We start from the raw sequence: 14,744 nt of genomic DNA on the forward strand, positions 1-14,744 counted from the left end.
CTTTGTATTTTTGTGGTATCTGGTCTGCTCTATTTCCAGTGCTTTCTAATGCATTCTTTATGTCGTATTTTGAGTTCTTCAGCTCCAGAATTTGTTTGGTTCTTTTTTAGGGTTTCAACCTCTTTGGTGAACTATTATTTCAGTTCATTAATTTTTATCTTGAGCTAACTGAACCATTGAGCCTTTCTGAGTTTTCTTGTAGCTTGTTGAGTTTCTTCATGACAGCTCTTTTGAATTCTCTGTTAGATGATAATACTTCATAGTTTTAATTTTGTTTTGGATGAAATTGTCGTTTTCTTTTTGTTATAATGTTACTGTGGTTCTTCATGATGCTTCATGAGTTGTTCCTCTGATGGTGTATTTGAAATAGAGAATACTTTTCAACTGATTCTGATAACGCAAAAGTAATTAGAGGATTTTCTTTTTCTCTTCCAATAGGTGGCGCTATAGCACAAGTTTTTGTTTTCTCTGAGCTGCCTCTGGTTATATTTAGGGAGTAGCACTTTGCACCCTCCTCCACCTGATGGGCAGAAAGCAAAGATGAACTAAAGAAGAGCTTCTGGATGAAGGTGAAAGAGGAGAGTGAAAAGACTGGCTTAAAACTCAACATTCAAAAAGCTAAGGTTATGGCATCCGGTCCCTTCACTTCATGGCTAACAGGTGGGGAAAAAATGGAAGCAGTGGAAGATTTTATTTTGTTGGTCTCCACAATCACTGCAGATGGTGGGGCTTAATTGCTCTGTGACATGTGGGCTCTCCCCAGACCAGTGTCACCTGCAGCTCCTCAGACCAGGGATTGACCCTGTGTCAGGCAGATTCTTTACCGCCTAAGCCATCAGGGAAGCCCTGTCCTTTACTTTTCAGCCTTTACTTTTCCTTTACTTTTGTGTCATTGAATCTAACATGTCTTTTGTAGATTGTATATATTAGTAGTTTAGTTTTTTAGGGGGAGGATGAAATCTAATTTATGCTTTTTTGTCTTATGGTTTTGGGTCCATATTTTTAAGACTAGTTTTTTAAGATCAGTTTTAAGTTCACAACAAAATTCAGAGGAAGTTACAGGGATTTCCCAAATATCCTCTGCTCCAACAGATACATCACCCATTACCAACATTGCTTACCAGAATAACATATTTGTTATAATCTATGAACGTATGTTAATATATCATAGTCAACCAAAGTATCATTTACCTTAGGGTTCATTCTTTTATTTATTTATTTTTTAGTTGAAGGATAATTGCTTTACAGAATTGTGTTGGTTTCTGCCAAACATCAACGTGAATCAGCCATAGGTATACATCTGTCCCCTCCCTCTTAAACCTCCCTCCATCTCTCTCCCCATCCCACCTCTCTGGGTTTTTACAGAGCCCCAGTTTGAGTTCCTTGAGTCATACAGCAAATTCCCATTGGCTATCTATTTTACATATGGTAATGTAAGTTTCCATGTTACTCTCTGTTGATATGTTGATGTTGGCAATTTTATCTCTGGTTCCTCTGCTTTTTCTAAATCTAGCTTGTACATCTGGAAGTTCTTGATTCACATACTGTTGAAGCCTAGCTTGAAATATTTTGAGCATTACTTTGCACGCATGTGAAATGAATGCAGTTGTGTGCTAGTTTGAACATTCTTTGGCAATGTCCTTCTTTGGGACTGGAATGAAAACTGACCTTTTCCAGTCCTGTGGCCACTGCTGAGTTTTCCAAATTTGCTGGCACATTGAGTGCAGCACTTTAACAGCATCATCATTTAGGATTTGAAATCTTTATATATGCCCTATGATGTCAGTCATTTCAGCCTGAAGGATTCCTCTGGTATTTCTCATAGGGCAGATTTGCTAGCAACAAATTCTCTTGCTGTTTTTTTAGTCTTTGTTTTTAAATCTGGAGATGCCTTAATTTCTCCTTTATTTTTAAAGGAGAATTTAGCTGGATATATAATTCTTGGTTGACCATGTATTTCTTTTAGCACTTTGAAGATGATCATCTCACTGTCTTTCATCTTTTCTGATAAGACATAACTATCTGTTAACTTTCTTCATGGTCGTATTTTAGGCTACAACTTCCTCCACTCAGTTTTAGTTGCCTCTACTTCTATCTGCTTTCTTTCTTCCCAAATCCATTGAAACCTCTTGCTTCTTGTTCTGTGAGCTTATTCTTTCTAAAATTTCTTCTCACCAGGATCTTAGGAGGAAGGGGAAGCTAGTGTGTGAATTCAATCCACTACTTAAACCAGATGTTCTCTGTATCTTGCTATAGAAGGTCTGATCTAAGCCTGTGATTTCCCAGGAGCTACACATCTGCCCTTGTTTTCAGTTATCCAAGCTTGTCACTTAAGTGTTTCAAATATGTTTCACAGAATAGTGTTTTCTTTGAGAAGTAGTTCAGGAATGTAAAAGATGTAAAATCTTGTTATCCTTCCCAGTCTGTAAATAAATGGGAATAATAAGGTGAATAGTAAACTCTGCTTCATCTAGTATTTTAAGTTTTTCATGTTGAACTAGCTGCAATTTATTTTAAAAATTCTAAACAGTGTCACAGTATGTGTATTTAAAGGTGGATGTAATTATATGACCACAGTGTTTATATACTAAAAAGAATATTCAGATAATAAACATCTTTTGGTTAGGAATCCAAATTATGGTCTGCAAAATGATGTGGTATGCTGTTTTTTACTGAAAATGACTGATGAGGAGAATCTTTCTTGCTGATAACCACCTGCATAGCAATGCTGTGATTCCAGGTAATGTGTTTGGTTTAAAATAGAATTTTGATAGGAACATTAATGCCCAGGTCTCACCCAGGAACATGAGGCTTTTTCTAGATCTGGTTGATGATGTAGAACTTCTTAACATATTTCAGGAGGCTGTGAAGATTGGGTCAGAGAAAAAGAAGGTTTTATTTTTCTGGCAGCTAAATAGAACCCAGGAGACACACTTTCACAATAATTTATAGAATATGTGCTGCTAGGTAAATGCAGATTGCCTACCTAATGCATTGGTTCTCAGAGCATCAGGGTCACTGAAAACTAGTTAACAAGGCAGATTCTCAGCCCCACCCAGACCTACTGAGTGGAAATTCTCGAGGTGGGGCTGACCAGTCTGGATTTTTAGGAAAGCCCTCCAATTGATTGTGATGAGTGTTGAATTAGGATTTGTTGACTTTTTTTTTTTTAATGAATTTAGAAGTATCTGTGGTAGTGGCACTCGTGAAGATGGTTGAAACCTGTAGGAATAACCAGTCAGATGTAGTTGTTGGGAAAGAGTATGGAAACCTTGCTTATGAAGACCAGTTTCACCTATTGTTAACATCTTACCTGTTTTATCATCATATGTTTTGTAAACAGTCTGAACCAAACAGCATATTTCTTCAAATGATGAAATACTGAGAATGATACTGTAGTGTTGTTTTTCTCTGATCTGTGATTAGTCTCCTGAGAGCTGGGAACCTTCCCTAAGGTGTATTTAAGGTATGAGATCACAGAAGCCAGTGTGGTTCATAGCAAACTGCCAGACATAACGTATATTCAGAACAGTTGTAAGTTATTTCTCTGAGGACTTACCTAGTTAGAAAGGCTGGAGGGATTTGAAAAAAATAAAAGGTGTGTTTTAAATGTTGCTAACCTGTTCTCCAGAGGTGATTTGAGGAGAAAGGGGATTTTATATAGTTCTAGGGGTTTTTGTTGTTGTTTTGTTGAGGATGCAGACTTAGAGGTGGGATTCACAGTTGAGGACTTAGAGTTTAAAAGAAACTTGTTTTTATTTTGTTTTACTACATAAGGAGTCATAAGGAGTGCATTAATTCTTTTAAGGATAAAATACTACATACTGTGGTATTAAGAATCTGTTTTTTATAGCATCTGAGACACTAGATAAATCTTGTCAGCCCTTCATGATGAGGGGATGTGAATAGAATCTGTAATTAGCATTAGAGAAAGCATCCTAAAGGAGAGAAAATTTGGGCTGAGGGTTGAATTTATTGTCCTTGTGCATATTTGGCTAAAAAAAAAAAAAAAACCACTAGCTACGCTCCTTAGGGAATTAGGAGAAACACAAATTTTTCAGGTTGAAAATTGAAAAGATGTTGGAGATGTCACTGTGATCAGGGAAGTTAAGATAGAGAGAATGCCATTTCTTGCATTTGTGTAGTGGTGCTATTATTTATTTGATAGGCTCTTAGCAACAATCTTGAGATAAGTAAAGCATGATTACTCTTCCTCCTTTACAGATGAAAAACTGAGGTACAGAGAGATTAAATGATGGTGGTGTGGTATATGTTGGGTTGACCATAAAGTTCATTTGGGCTTTTCTGTAAGATATTATGAACAATATAGTTTGATATATATAGAACAATATAGAAAGTCCATATAATCAAAGCTATGGTTTTTCTAGTAGTCATGTACAGATGTGAGAGTTGGACCATAAAAAAGACTGAGTGTCGAAGAATTTATGTTTTTGAACTGTGGTGTTGGAGAAGACTCTTGAGAGTCCGTTGGACTGCAAGGAGATCAAACCAGTCAATCCTAAAGGAAATCAGTCCTGAATGTTCATTGGAAGGATTGATGTTGAAGCTCCAATACTTTGACCACCTGCTGTAAAGAGCCGACTCACTGGAAAAGACCCTGATGGAAAGGTTGAAGGCAAGAGGATAGGGCGGCGGCAGAGGACAAGATGGTTAGATAGTATCACCGACTCAGTGAATATGAATTTGAGCAAGCTGTGGGAGATAGTGAAGGACGGGGTGCTACATTCCATGGGGTCTCAAAAAGTCAGACATGACTTAGCAACTGAATAGCAAACAACACTGCAAATGACTGAACTCTTTGGCCAACCCAATATTTATTAAACAAATTTTTGAGCATCTACTGCATAACAGGCCCTTTTCTGGGCTATTAAGACACAGTAGTTGACAAAGCAGACAAAAATCTATGACTTGGGTAGAGAAAGGCAGATGGTAAATAGGATAAATAAGTAAATTATGTAATGTGCTTAGATATATTTTCTTTACAAGCCCTAAGGAGAAAAATGGAACAGGGAAAGAGAGCTGGTTTAAAATGTGAATAGGGTGACTAGAAGGGTTTTGAAGAGGATGGTGACATGATCCATCTGAAGTTAACAAGATCATTCTGGCTTCTGTGTTGAAAACAGACTGTATTATCAATCAGGTATGGAATTAGATCTGTGTACTGGCTCTCAGGTAATCTTTACAACTTCTAGAGAGCAGATAGTGAGTCTCAGAGCTGTTAGTGTGCTTAAGATCACAAAGCCAGTAAGTGCCAACAACTCTATTGAAAATATGTTTAGATTTTGTAACATTATGTTTAGACTAGCTGCATTTCTGTTTCTATTGGGAGGGGGGAAACTAAAATATGTAAAAGGGCTGTGTTGTTGATACTTGTCTTTGGTATAGCAGTGAATGAAGATTTGGAAGGAAGAATTGACAGATTGTCTGCACAGAGCAAGACAAATTTGAAAATACTACTGTGGAAAGGAGCTCTGAAGAGTTTCTTGAAAGGGAAGCAATTATAAATGGTGCAGAATCCAGTGTAGCTAAGTTCCAATGCATAGTGTAGCAGACTAAGGTCTGTCTTTATTGTTGAAAAGCTGTATGTATAGTGGTTAAGAGCACAAACTTTGGAGCTGAACTGTGTAAATTGAAATCCCAGTTCAAATCCCAGTTCAGATAATAGCTATGGCTTTAGACAAATGGTTTGACTTGATTTTGCCTTAGTTTCCTAATCTGTAAAATAGAGATAATGTACAGACTAAACATGTTCTTGCCGTAGAATACAGCAATCATGCTCCTTGATGTTTACCCAAAGGAGCTGAAAAAACCTTTGTCCACACAAAAACCTGTACCCAGATGTTTATAGCCACTATATTCATAAGTACCAAAACTCAGTATGGTACATTTAGAGAATGGAATATTATTCAGCACTAAAAAGAAATCCACTTTCAAGCCATGAAGACATGGAAGATGTTAATTGTATATTAGTAAGTGAAAGCTGATCTGAAAAGGCTACATAATGTATGATTTCAACTATATTGCATTCTGGAAAAGCCAAAGTATGGAGACAGTGAACAGATTAATTATTACTGGGATGGGGTATAAAGCATAACTAAATGGAGCATAGAGGATTTTTAGGGCAGACACAGTACTGTGTATGATACTATAATGGTGGATACATATCATGATTCTTTGCAACCCCATAGACTGCAGCCCACAGGCTCCTCTGTCCATGGAATTCTCCAGGCAAGAATACTGGAATGGGTTACCATTTCCTACTCCAGGGGTTCTTCCCAACCTAGGGATTGAACCCAGGTTCCTGGTGTCTCTTGCATTGGCAGGTAGGTTCCTTACCACTAGCACCACCTGGGAAACCTATGCATGTCATACATTTGTCCAGTTCCATAGAGTGTCCAACGCCAAGAGTGAATCCTAAGGTAAACTATTGACTCTGGGTGATTATGACGTATCAGTGTAGGTTCTTCTGTTATAACACATGTACCTCTTTGGTGGGAGGGTGTTGATAATGAGAGGCTGGGCATGTGGGAAATAGGGCGGGGATTTAGGGGAAAATCTCTGTACCTTCTACTCAGTTTTGCTATGTATCTAAAATTGTTCTAAATGTAAAATTTTTTTTTTAATGGAAATAATGGTGATACTCATCTAATAATGTTGTCATGGATATTATGAGTTGAGATATATAAAGCATTTGGAACAGGGCTTGGCATTAAGTAAGCGTATGTGTTATTATATTATTCATTAACACAAAAATATATAGATTGCGTAGGTTCACTCATAGACTTAGGCTTATATCCGTTTTTCCCCATACAAACTTAAATTTTTTAGCCACAGAAGCTTTTATCATGATTGCTGTGTAGAATCTAATCATTTTCATTGTATTTCTTTAAGTGTGGCAGAAAGCCTCTTATCAGAATGAGCTGGAGTATAAGTTTATGATAGAGATTGTTAGACCAAATTTAATAAATCATTTTGAGTATAGGCCAAAGAATCTGCATTTTCCACAAGCACTCAAGGTGATTTTGATACATGTTGGAGTGCTAATGCTTTGAGAGTCTAGGAAGAATATACCATACTTCTAATATCTCAGGCAGTTATTAATACAATCCCCATAAATTCTCTCCCAAAAATACATGTATAAATTTTGGCAGATCACTATGTATCTGGAAGATGGAAGAGAAAGTAGTGATGGGCATACCAGACCACCTAACCTGCCTCTTGAGCAACCTATATGCAGGTCAGGAAGCAACAGTTAGAACTGGACATGGAACAACAGACTGGTTCCAAATGGGAAAAGGAGTACATCAAGGCTGTATATTGTCACCCTGCTTATTTAACTTATATGCAGAGTACACCATGAGAAATGCTGGGCTGGAAGAAGCACAAGCTAGAATCAGGATGGCCAGGAAAAATATCAATAACCTCATATATGCAGATAACACCACCCTTATGGCAGAAAGTGAAGAGGAGCTAAAAAGCCTCTTGATGAAAGTGAAAGAGGAGAGTGAAAAAGTTGGCTTAAAGCTCAACATTCAGAAAATGAAGATCATGGCATCTGGTCCCATCACTTCATGGGAAATAGATGGGGAAACAGTGTCAGACTTTATATTTTTGGGCTCCAAAGTCACTGCAGATGGTGATTGCAGCCATGAAATTAAAAGATGCTTACTCCTTGGAAGGAAAGTTATGACCAACCTAGATAGCATATTCAAAAGCGGAGACATTACTTTGCCAACAAAGGTCCATCTAGTCAAGGCTATGGTTTCTCCAGTGGTCATGTATGGATGTGAGAGTTGGACTGTGAAGAAAGCTGAGCGCCAAAGAATTGATACTTTTGAACTGTGGTGTTGGAGAAGACTTGAGAGTCCCTTGGACTGCAAAGAGATCTAACCAGTCCATCCTAAAGGAGACCAGTCCTGGGTGTTCATTGGAAGGACTGATGCTGAGGCTGAAACTCCAATACTTTGGCCACCTCATGCGAAGAGTTGACTCATTGGCAAAGACCCTGATGCTGGGAGGGATTGGGGGCGAGAGGAGAAGGGGACGACAGAGGATGAGATGGCTGGAAGGCATCACGGACTCAATGGACGTGAGTCTGAGTGAACTCCGGGAGTTGGTGATGGACAGGGAGGCCTGGTGTGCTGTGATTCATGGGGTTGCAAAGAGTTGGACGTGACTGAGCGACTGAACTGAACTGAGCTGAACTGATGGAGAGTCAGTGCACAAATGAGCACTTTTGCAGAGTTCTCCTGGATTTGAGTTATTTGAAGAGAGCCAAGGGGGATTTCTGCTTCCAACCAAGATGAAATAACAGAGACCAGAATCACCATCCTGCCTGAAATAAAACTAGACAAAATATGTAAAAATGGTTTTGAACATTTGCAGGGGTCCAGCCCCAGTGGATCCAGGGTGATTTGAAGGGGAGACAGAGCAGGCAAGGAAAAAACCTATTTATTTATTAATATAAGATTAGATTAGGAAGAAATAGTGTAGTAGGAAAATTAAGTGGAGAAAAGAGGCTGAATAACTTGATTTACGTGGAAAGCCAATAAAGTTCCAGACAAGGAGCTTGCACCATCTACATTAGGCCACTGGTGTCCATTTGAATATCGGAGAGTGCCCCGCCTTGGGCTCTCTCTCTTATGGATCTTAGAAGTGGGGACAAGTAAGTAGTCATGGTGAGCCTCCACACCCCAGATGGGAATTCAGCCTGAAATTAGAGTAAAGAGGAGACACAGGGGAAACCAGTCCTTCCAATGACTGGCCCCCCCTCTATTGTCCTTCAAGGCCTTTTATACTTTTGATTATACATAGAGATCAATGGGTAATACAAAGTTATGCAGCGTTAGCAGCCCAGACTCTTATCAAAAACAGGCTTTTCTCTCTGCATACAAGTCTTAGGTGATTTACATCATCTTCCGGCCAAAAGGGCCAATTAACATTTTACAACCTTTCTTCTGATAAGGGTTTGTCAACCAGAAGACTTATTTGTGTTGTTCTTCCCAAAGTCTGGTGCCACTCTCAGAAAGCACTAAATAAAGTTACATTCTTACATAGCAAAGACACAGCAATTTATAACAAGTAAAAGGAGTACAGTGATTTATAACAAAAGAAAAGTAATTAACTCAAAAGTCTAGTGTTGCTAACATCAAAACTATTATATATCTTTTTCCATATCCCGTCTACATTGATTAACATCCTTCCAGGTGCCTAAAAGATAAAGAATATGGAGGCCTGGCAGCAATCATCGAGTCAACAGTGAAATCCTGTCACCAATATGATTTTTGGCTCTTTAGAAAAGGCTCTGTATCTTTAAGATGTTTTTAAGCTTTGTGCCTCTTGTGGTTGGGGGGCTGCAAGCAATTCACAAGCTGTAAGAGGTCCGGGGGAACCTGTTAGGCAAGCTAGAGAGTTATCAGAGGGGTTTAACTGAAACATCCCTTTCAAATGCAGAAGACTAAAGCCCTGATTTGACTTTTTCCAGAGAATATCAGAAGAGTGGGAAAGCAGGCAGATTCTTATTTTTGGGGGTACATGCTCAGGAAATACCAGGGGGAAAACCTGAGGTCTGATTAGCCTCGCCATCAGAGCTCTGCCACATGACCTTGTCACCGGTGGGATTCCTCACACTGGCTCCCGGCAGACATTGAAAAGCAGGCAGCTTGGAATCATGATCTTTGAGAGAGGACCAGGAAACACGGTGAGATTCAGGTTGCACCAGCTGCCTCCCTGGAAGCAGTTTGCATGCTGCAGTATGAGGAGTACCTAAACAGAGCCTTCTTGGAGATGTGTAGAGAGCCAGGATGGCTAGAATTTGCAGTGTAATATGTTGGAGAGAAGGGAGTAGCATGAAGAGAGGCTATAGAAACATGTGGAGGACCCTCAAGTTTTTGCTGGCCTAGAGTATTTGGCTGAGTACTGATCTGCACAGACTACCCAAGACTAGGGAAAGATACAGGAAGAAGTAGACAGAGCAGTTCCAGGACATTCAGGGGGCTGGAAATAGTTCATACCCCCACCAGTCGGAGAAGAAAAGCCTCATGATACCCAGAGCAGCAGGTGGAAGCCTTACAGAGTTGTGGCCTTAAGCAATGGGCTCAGTTCAGTTCAGTCGCTCAGTCGTGTCCGACTAAATTAGCCTAAAATGAAGGCAGCTGTGGAGCTGCCATACTATTGTCAGATAACTAGTCTAATGAGGCAGGAGAAAAGTGAGTAATTGAGACCTATTGAATAAGTAATGAGGATTTCCTTGTGGAGAAAGAAGGATTAAGTAAAACAGGATAAAAGTATGACTGGTTGTTCAGGCAAACAGGAAAGCTGTTTAATTTGTAAACCAGTGGAACCGAGTTTAAACAGTACTAGAGCTACTAGTACTTGAGCTACTAGAGTTTAGATGAAGGCACGTGATCAACAACTGCAAGAAGCATGAAAGGGAATCTGCACTGAATACTTTTGATAGCCCTACAGATACAAATGGGCTTCCTAGGTGGCGCTAGTGGTAAAGAACCCACCTGCCCATACAGGAGACATGAGAGATGCAGGTTCAATCCCTGCGTGGGATCAAGCCTCTGGAGAATGAAATGGCAAGCCACTCCAGTGTCTTACCTGGAGAATAGGGTTGCAAAGACTTGCAACTAAAGTGACTTACCATGCATGCATGCATACATAATACATGTATATAATATCTAACACATACAATAATTATTTTGTATTTTGTCTTTCATATTAGAATAAGCCTATAGGCATGGAAAACTTGATTACAGGTTTTTTTTTTTTTGTTGTTTAGTTGCTAAATCATGTCTGACTCCTTTGCAGTCCCATGGACTGTAGCCCGCTAGTCTCCTCCAACCATGGAATTTTCCATGCAAGAATACTGGAATGAGTTGCCATTTCTTTCTCCAGGGGTTCTTCCTGACTCAGGAATCAAAGCTGCATCTCCTGCATTGGCAGGTGAATTCTTTACTGCTGAGGCCCCAGGAATGCCCAATTGCAGATATAGCTAAAGGGTAAAAATTAAAAATTATTTAAAAAATTATATAGGTCCCCTCCACTTCCAAGTTCTTCTACCTATATCATTTTTTCAATTACTTTTAATTTTTAAGCTTTAGCTAGATCTTAATTAGCTAAAGCTTAAAATTAAAAATTGTTTTTTAAAAAAGGAAATAAAACAGGTAGCAGAACTTGTAAGTAAAGGGGAAAGGTGAAATGTAATAGTACAGATAAAACTACTTTTCTTATTTTACAAGGTAAGGAGTTAAGATACTGTTTAAAGTTGATGGAATAAAATATGGTTAAAGGATGTTACTTAAAATTACAAAGATAATGAGAAGAATTAAAAATGTTTTGATGTGTTTAGTGGAGAAAGATTTGGCATGGTGGGAGGTAGGTAGAGTAAATGAGCCAGTTTTCTCATTTTGGTGAATCATTTTAAAGATGATAAAATAGTAACCAGAAGTATACATGTAGTCATTTCCCCTGGAAGAACTAAACCCAGTGTTTACATTTTTTAACCTCTGGGGAGTAAAAGTTGGGCTGGGAGATAGGAATGGAGACTTTTCATTCTGTACCATTTATTTCATTGTAAACTTTTATATATGCTTCATTATCTGTGTTTGAATGTCCATTTTTTTAACCTCAAAATGTACTGCAAATCATTTTTAGCCTTTTTAAAAAAAACTATTGTGTCTTGATGTATCTTGGGACTTCTGAAAACACTAATGTGATGGTAAACCACATACACTGTGCAGACAGGGGAACAGATTGTTTTTGTTTTAATTTTTGATGATTACAGCCTGTATCTGAAGGTTAGATCTCAGCTCTGAGTACTAGGATATGAATAACTATAGAATTTAAGTAGAAAGGGCATCCATGTCTACGAAGTCTAGAACCATTGCGTATGAAAAATGTGGAAGAGAAGATCTGCTGGTGGATAGTCTGGGAAGATGTAATGCGAGAGTACATGATCGCTAGCCAGCTTTAGATATATGGAACAAAGGGTTTATTATTCTGTGTGGTCTCAGAGCAGATATTTACAGAGTAGCCACATAAAAAGAGTTTTTTACTAGAATTATGTGATGATGTCACTGTTACTTTTCAAAGATATTGTGGAGAGAATGCTCATATGGGTTAGGATTCTAACAGGACTTCTGAGGTTCCTCACAAATTTGAGTTTCTGAGGGCTGAGTTGAGAAGTTAATACAGTCTACAATCTTATTTGTACTTTACCCAAAGGGATAAGATTAATTCAACACTATTTAAAGCCATTTTGGGGGTTGTTTCTTTGGCCACTCTGTGCAGCATGCTGCTGCTAAGTCACTTCAGTCGTGTCCGACTCTGTGTGACCCCACCAGGCTCCCCCGTCCCTGGGATTCTCCAGGCAAGAACACTGGAGTGGGTTGCCATTTCCTTCTCCAGAGCATGAAAGTGAAAAGTGAAAGTGAAGTCGCTCAGTCGTATGGGACATGGGATCTTAATTCCCAGACCAGGGATCTAAACCCCTTCCCTACATTGAAAGTGTGGAGTCTTAACCACTGGACCACCAGGGAAGTTCCTAAAGCGATGTTTTCAATGAGTTTTAGGTGTTAGATCCATGAAACTCGGTCTAATATGCATTTCACCTCAGGATATGTATGCAGTGAATGTGTCCTTTACATCACACTCTCCCCTTTTCAAGAGACAGAGAAGAGCAAGTCATGGCTTCTCCTCTTGAGACCCCATGGTGTGCAGGGGAGCCAGTCCAGTAGTTGCATTTTATTACATCACAGCTGAAGAGCTCAGGGTGGCTTCAGGAGAGACTTAACAGAAAAAGTGACAGCTAGGTCTGTCTTGTCACCACATGCTGAATCACCTGGGACATGCTTCATAACTCCTCATCTATGGAACAACAATTCTGACTGCTCTAAAAATCCCGTGGTTCTAAAATAGTGATAATTGTTTTTTGGGAGTCAAAATATGTTTTAAAGGTCCAGAATTTTGAAAAGTAATATGGTAAAAATACTAAGTGTAAATCTGATCTTCATGGGTATTCTTTTAAATTAAATTTTGACTAATGAGTTTCCTGGAACAGCTTGTTCCATTAGTCCATTGACCTCTTGTCTTTGTGTAATATTTGTTTGAAATATTATGTACATTATAAATTTCATATTAATTAGTATGATACCAGATTTGTGATATGAATATTGCAGGAATTTCTTTTATCTTTCATGGTAGAATACATCTGTGATTTTAATTTCTGTATTTCTTTTGAAGGGAGACCATTTTATCAAGTAGGACTTGAAAATTTTATACCTATTGAACATATAAAACTTGATTTTAGTAATAAAATTTTAGTGAATTTGAAATTGTCAGAGGGTCACTGAAATTTGTGAAGTGATTTTTTTCCCACAAAAATAAATGCTCCAAGGAAAATATTAATTAAGACTGTATTTAATTACCACTTAGTTTATTGGTGCCAAAATTTTCAACAGATTTTTAAAGCATTTTTAAAAAATTAACAGTCACATAAAAATTAGTCTTTGACCCCCTAGTCATTGATGCTCAAACAATAAACATGGCTTTTCAAAGAAAAAGATCATTATTTAGGAAAAAATTTTAATACTGTATGTGACTTTCTGTTGTATCACAGTTAAAATTCCAAGCTTCTAATCATGGCTTTCTGGTGACCAGCCCCCATCCAGGAGCCATCCAGTAGCCCACCCAGAGTTAAGAGTTACCCCATTAGAACTAGAACAAAGGGTCTCCAAGGGTCCTTATCACTTAGGAATTTACAGGTGTCTAGTTGCTCTGTGTCAGGAACCAAGGAGAAGAAATCAATATGTGTTTTGTTTATTTCACAATCTGACACATAATAGGGGCTTCAGAAAAATGACGATTTTTGCTTTTTGACACATTAAAAGATTTACTTAACTTTCCTCAGTGGAAACCATAGCAACACAATGGTTACTTAGCCATATAATTTACTATGAGATAGATGAAGACTGTTAACTGTGAAGTAGTAACCCTCACTGAATTGAATTAGTAAAGAAGGAGGGATTTTGTTTAATTGCCTAGTGTACCATCGTGTCCACAATAAATGTTACCCCTTGAGCCTAGTTCAAGTACAAATTCCTTTTTTAAGCATTTCACCTGCCCTCTTGTTTGTCCCAGACTGCCTTGTAACACTTAGCACATGTTAGCATTGTGTCTACATCTTATCTTCCCAACAGTCTATAAATGTACAGGAAGAATAGGTCTTAACTTTTTTCTATCATTTCCTTACAGTCTAGCACAGCACTGTCCAGTAGAATATTATGTGAGCCACATATTCAAATTTGGATTCTCCAGTAACAACAAAAAGAATCAGAAAAATAATTTTAATAATTTATTTAACCTAATATATTTTAAAATATTTAATATAAAATCAGTGTAAAAAATTAAATATTTTATATTTTTTGTGCCATTCTCCAAAATCTTGTAGTTTATATCTATAGCATATCTCAGATCTATACTAGCCACATTTTAAATGCTCAATAACCACTTAGCTAATGACTGCTGTATTAGACAGTAGAAGACTAGCACATTTTAGGTGATTAGCAAATAAATATTCCATAGGCAAAACTTCAAAAAATAATCTTTTCCCCCCAACAGACTACCATGGCTGCAGGAGCCTTGCCTCAAAATGAACAACCATATTCTACATTGGTGAATAACAGTGGATATGCTGCAAACATGAAAGGTAATAGTTC

General features: G+C 38.2%; 1 protein-coding gene across 2 annotated transcripts in view; it reads left to right on the plus strand.

Moving 5' to 3' along the window:
- Positions 1-14,744, plus strand: part of PTPDC1 (protein tyrosine phosphatase domain containing 1) — a 73,863-nt gene that overhangs the window by 11,278 nt on the left and 47,841 nt on the right. Inside the window, exons 1-2 of one of the 2 annotated variants that reach the window (XM_005684179.3) lie at positions 610-660; positions 14,647-14,734. In XM_005684179.3, coding sequence (XP_005684236.2) covers positions 14,653-14,734 — 82 coding nt within the window. In that variant the 5' untranslated portion in view covers positions 610-660; positions 14,647-14,652. Of the gene's footprint in view, positions 1-609; positions 661-14,646; positions 14,735-14,744 lie in introns of those variants that run through there. The other variant, XM_018052507.1, reaches the window with a different exon arrangement.

Source organism: Capra hircus, chromosome 8 (genome assembly GCF_001704415.2).
Source record: "Capra hircus breed San Clemente chromosome 8, ASM170441v1, whole genome shotgun sequence".
NCBI classification, from domain to species: Eukaryota; Metazoa; Chordata; class Mammalia; order Artiodactyla; family Bovidae; genus Capra; species Capra hircus.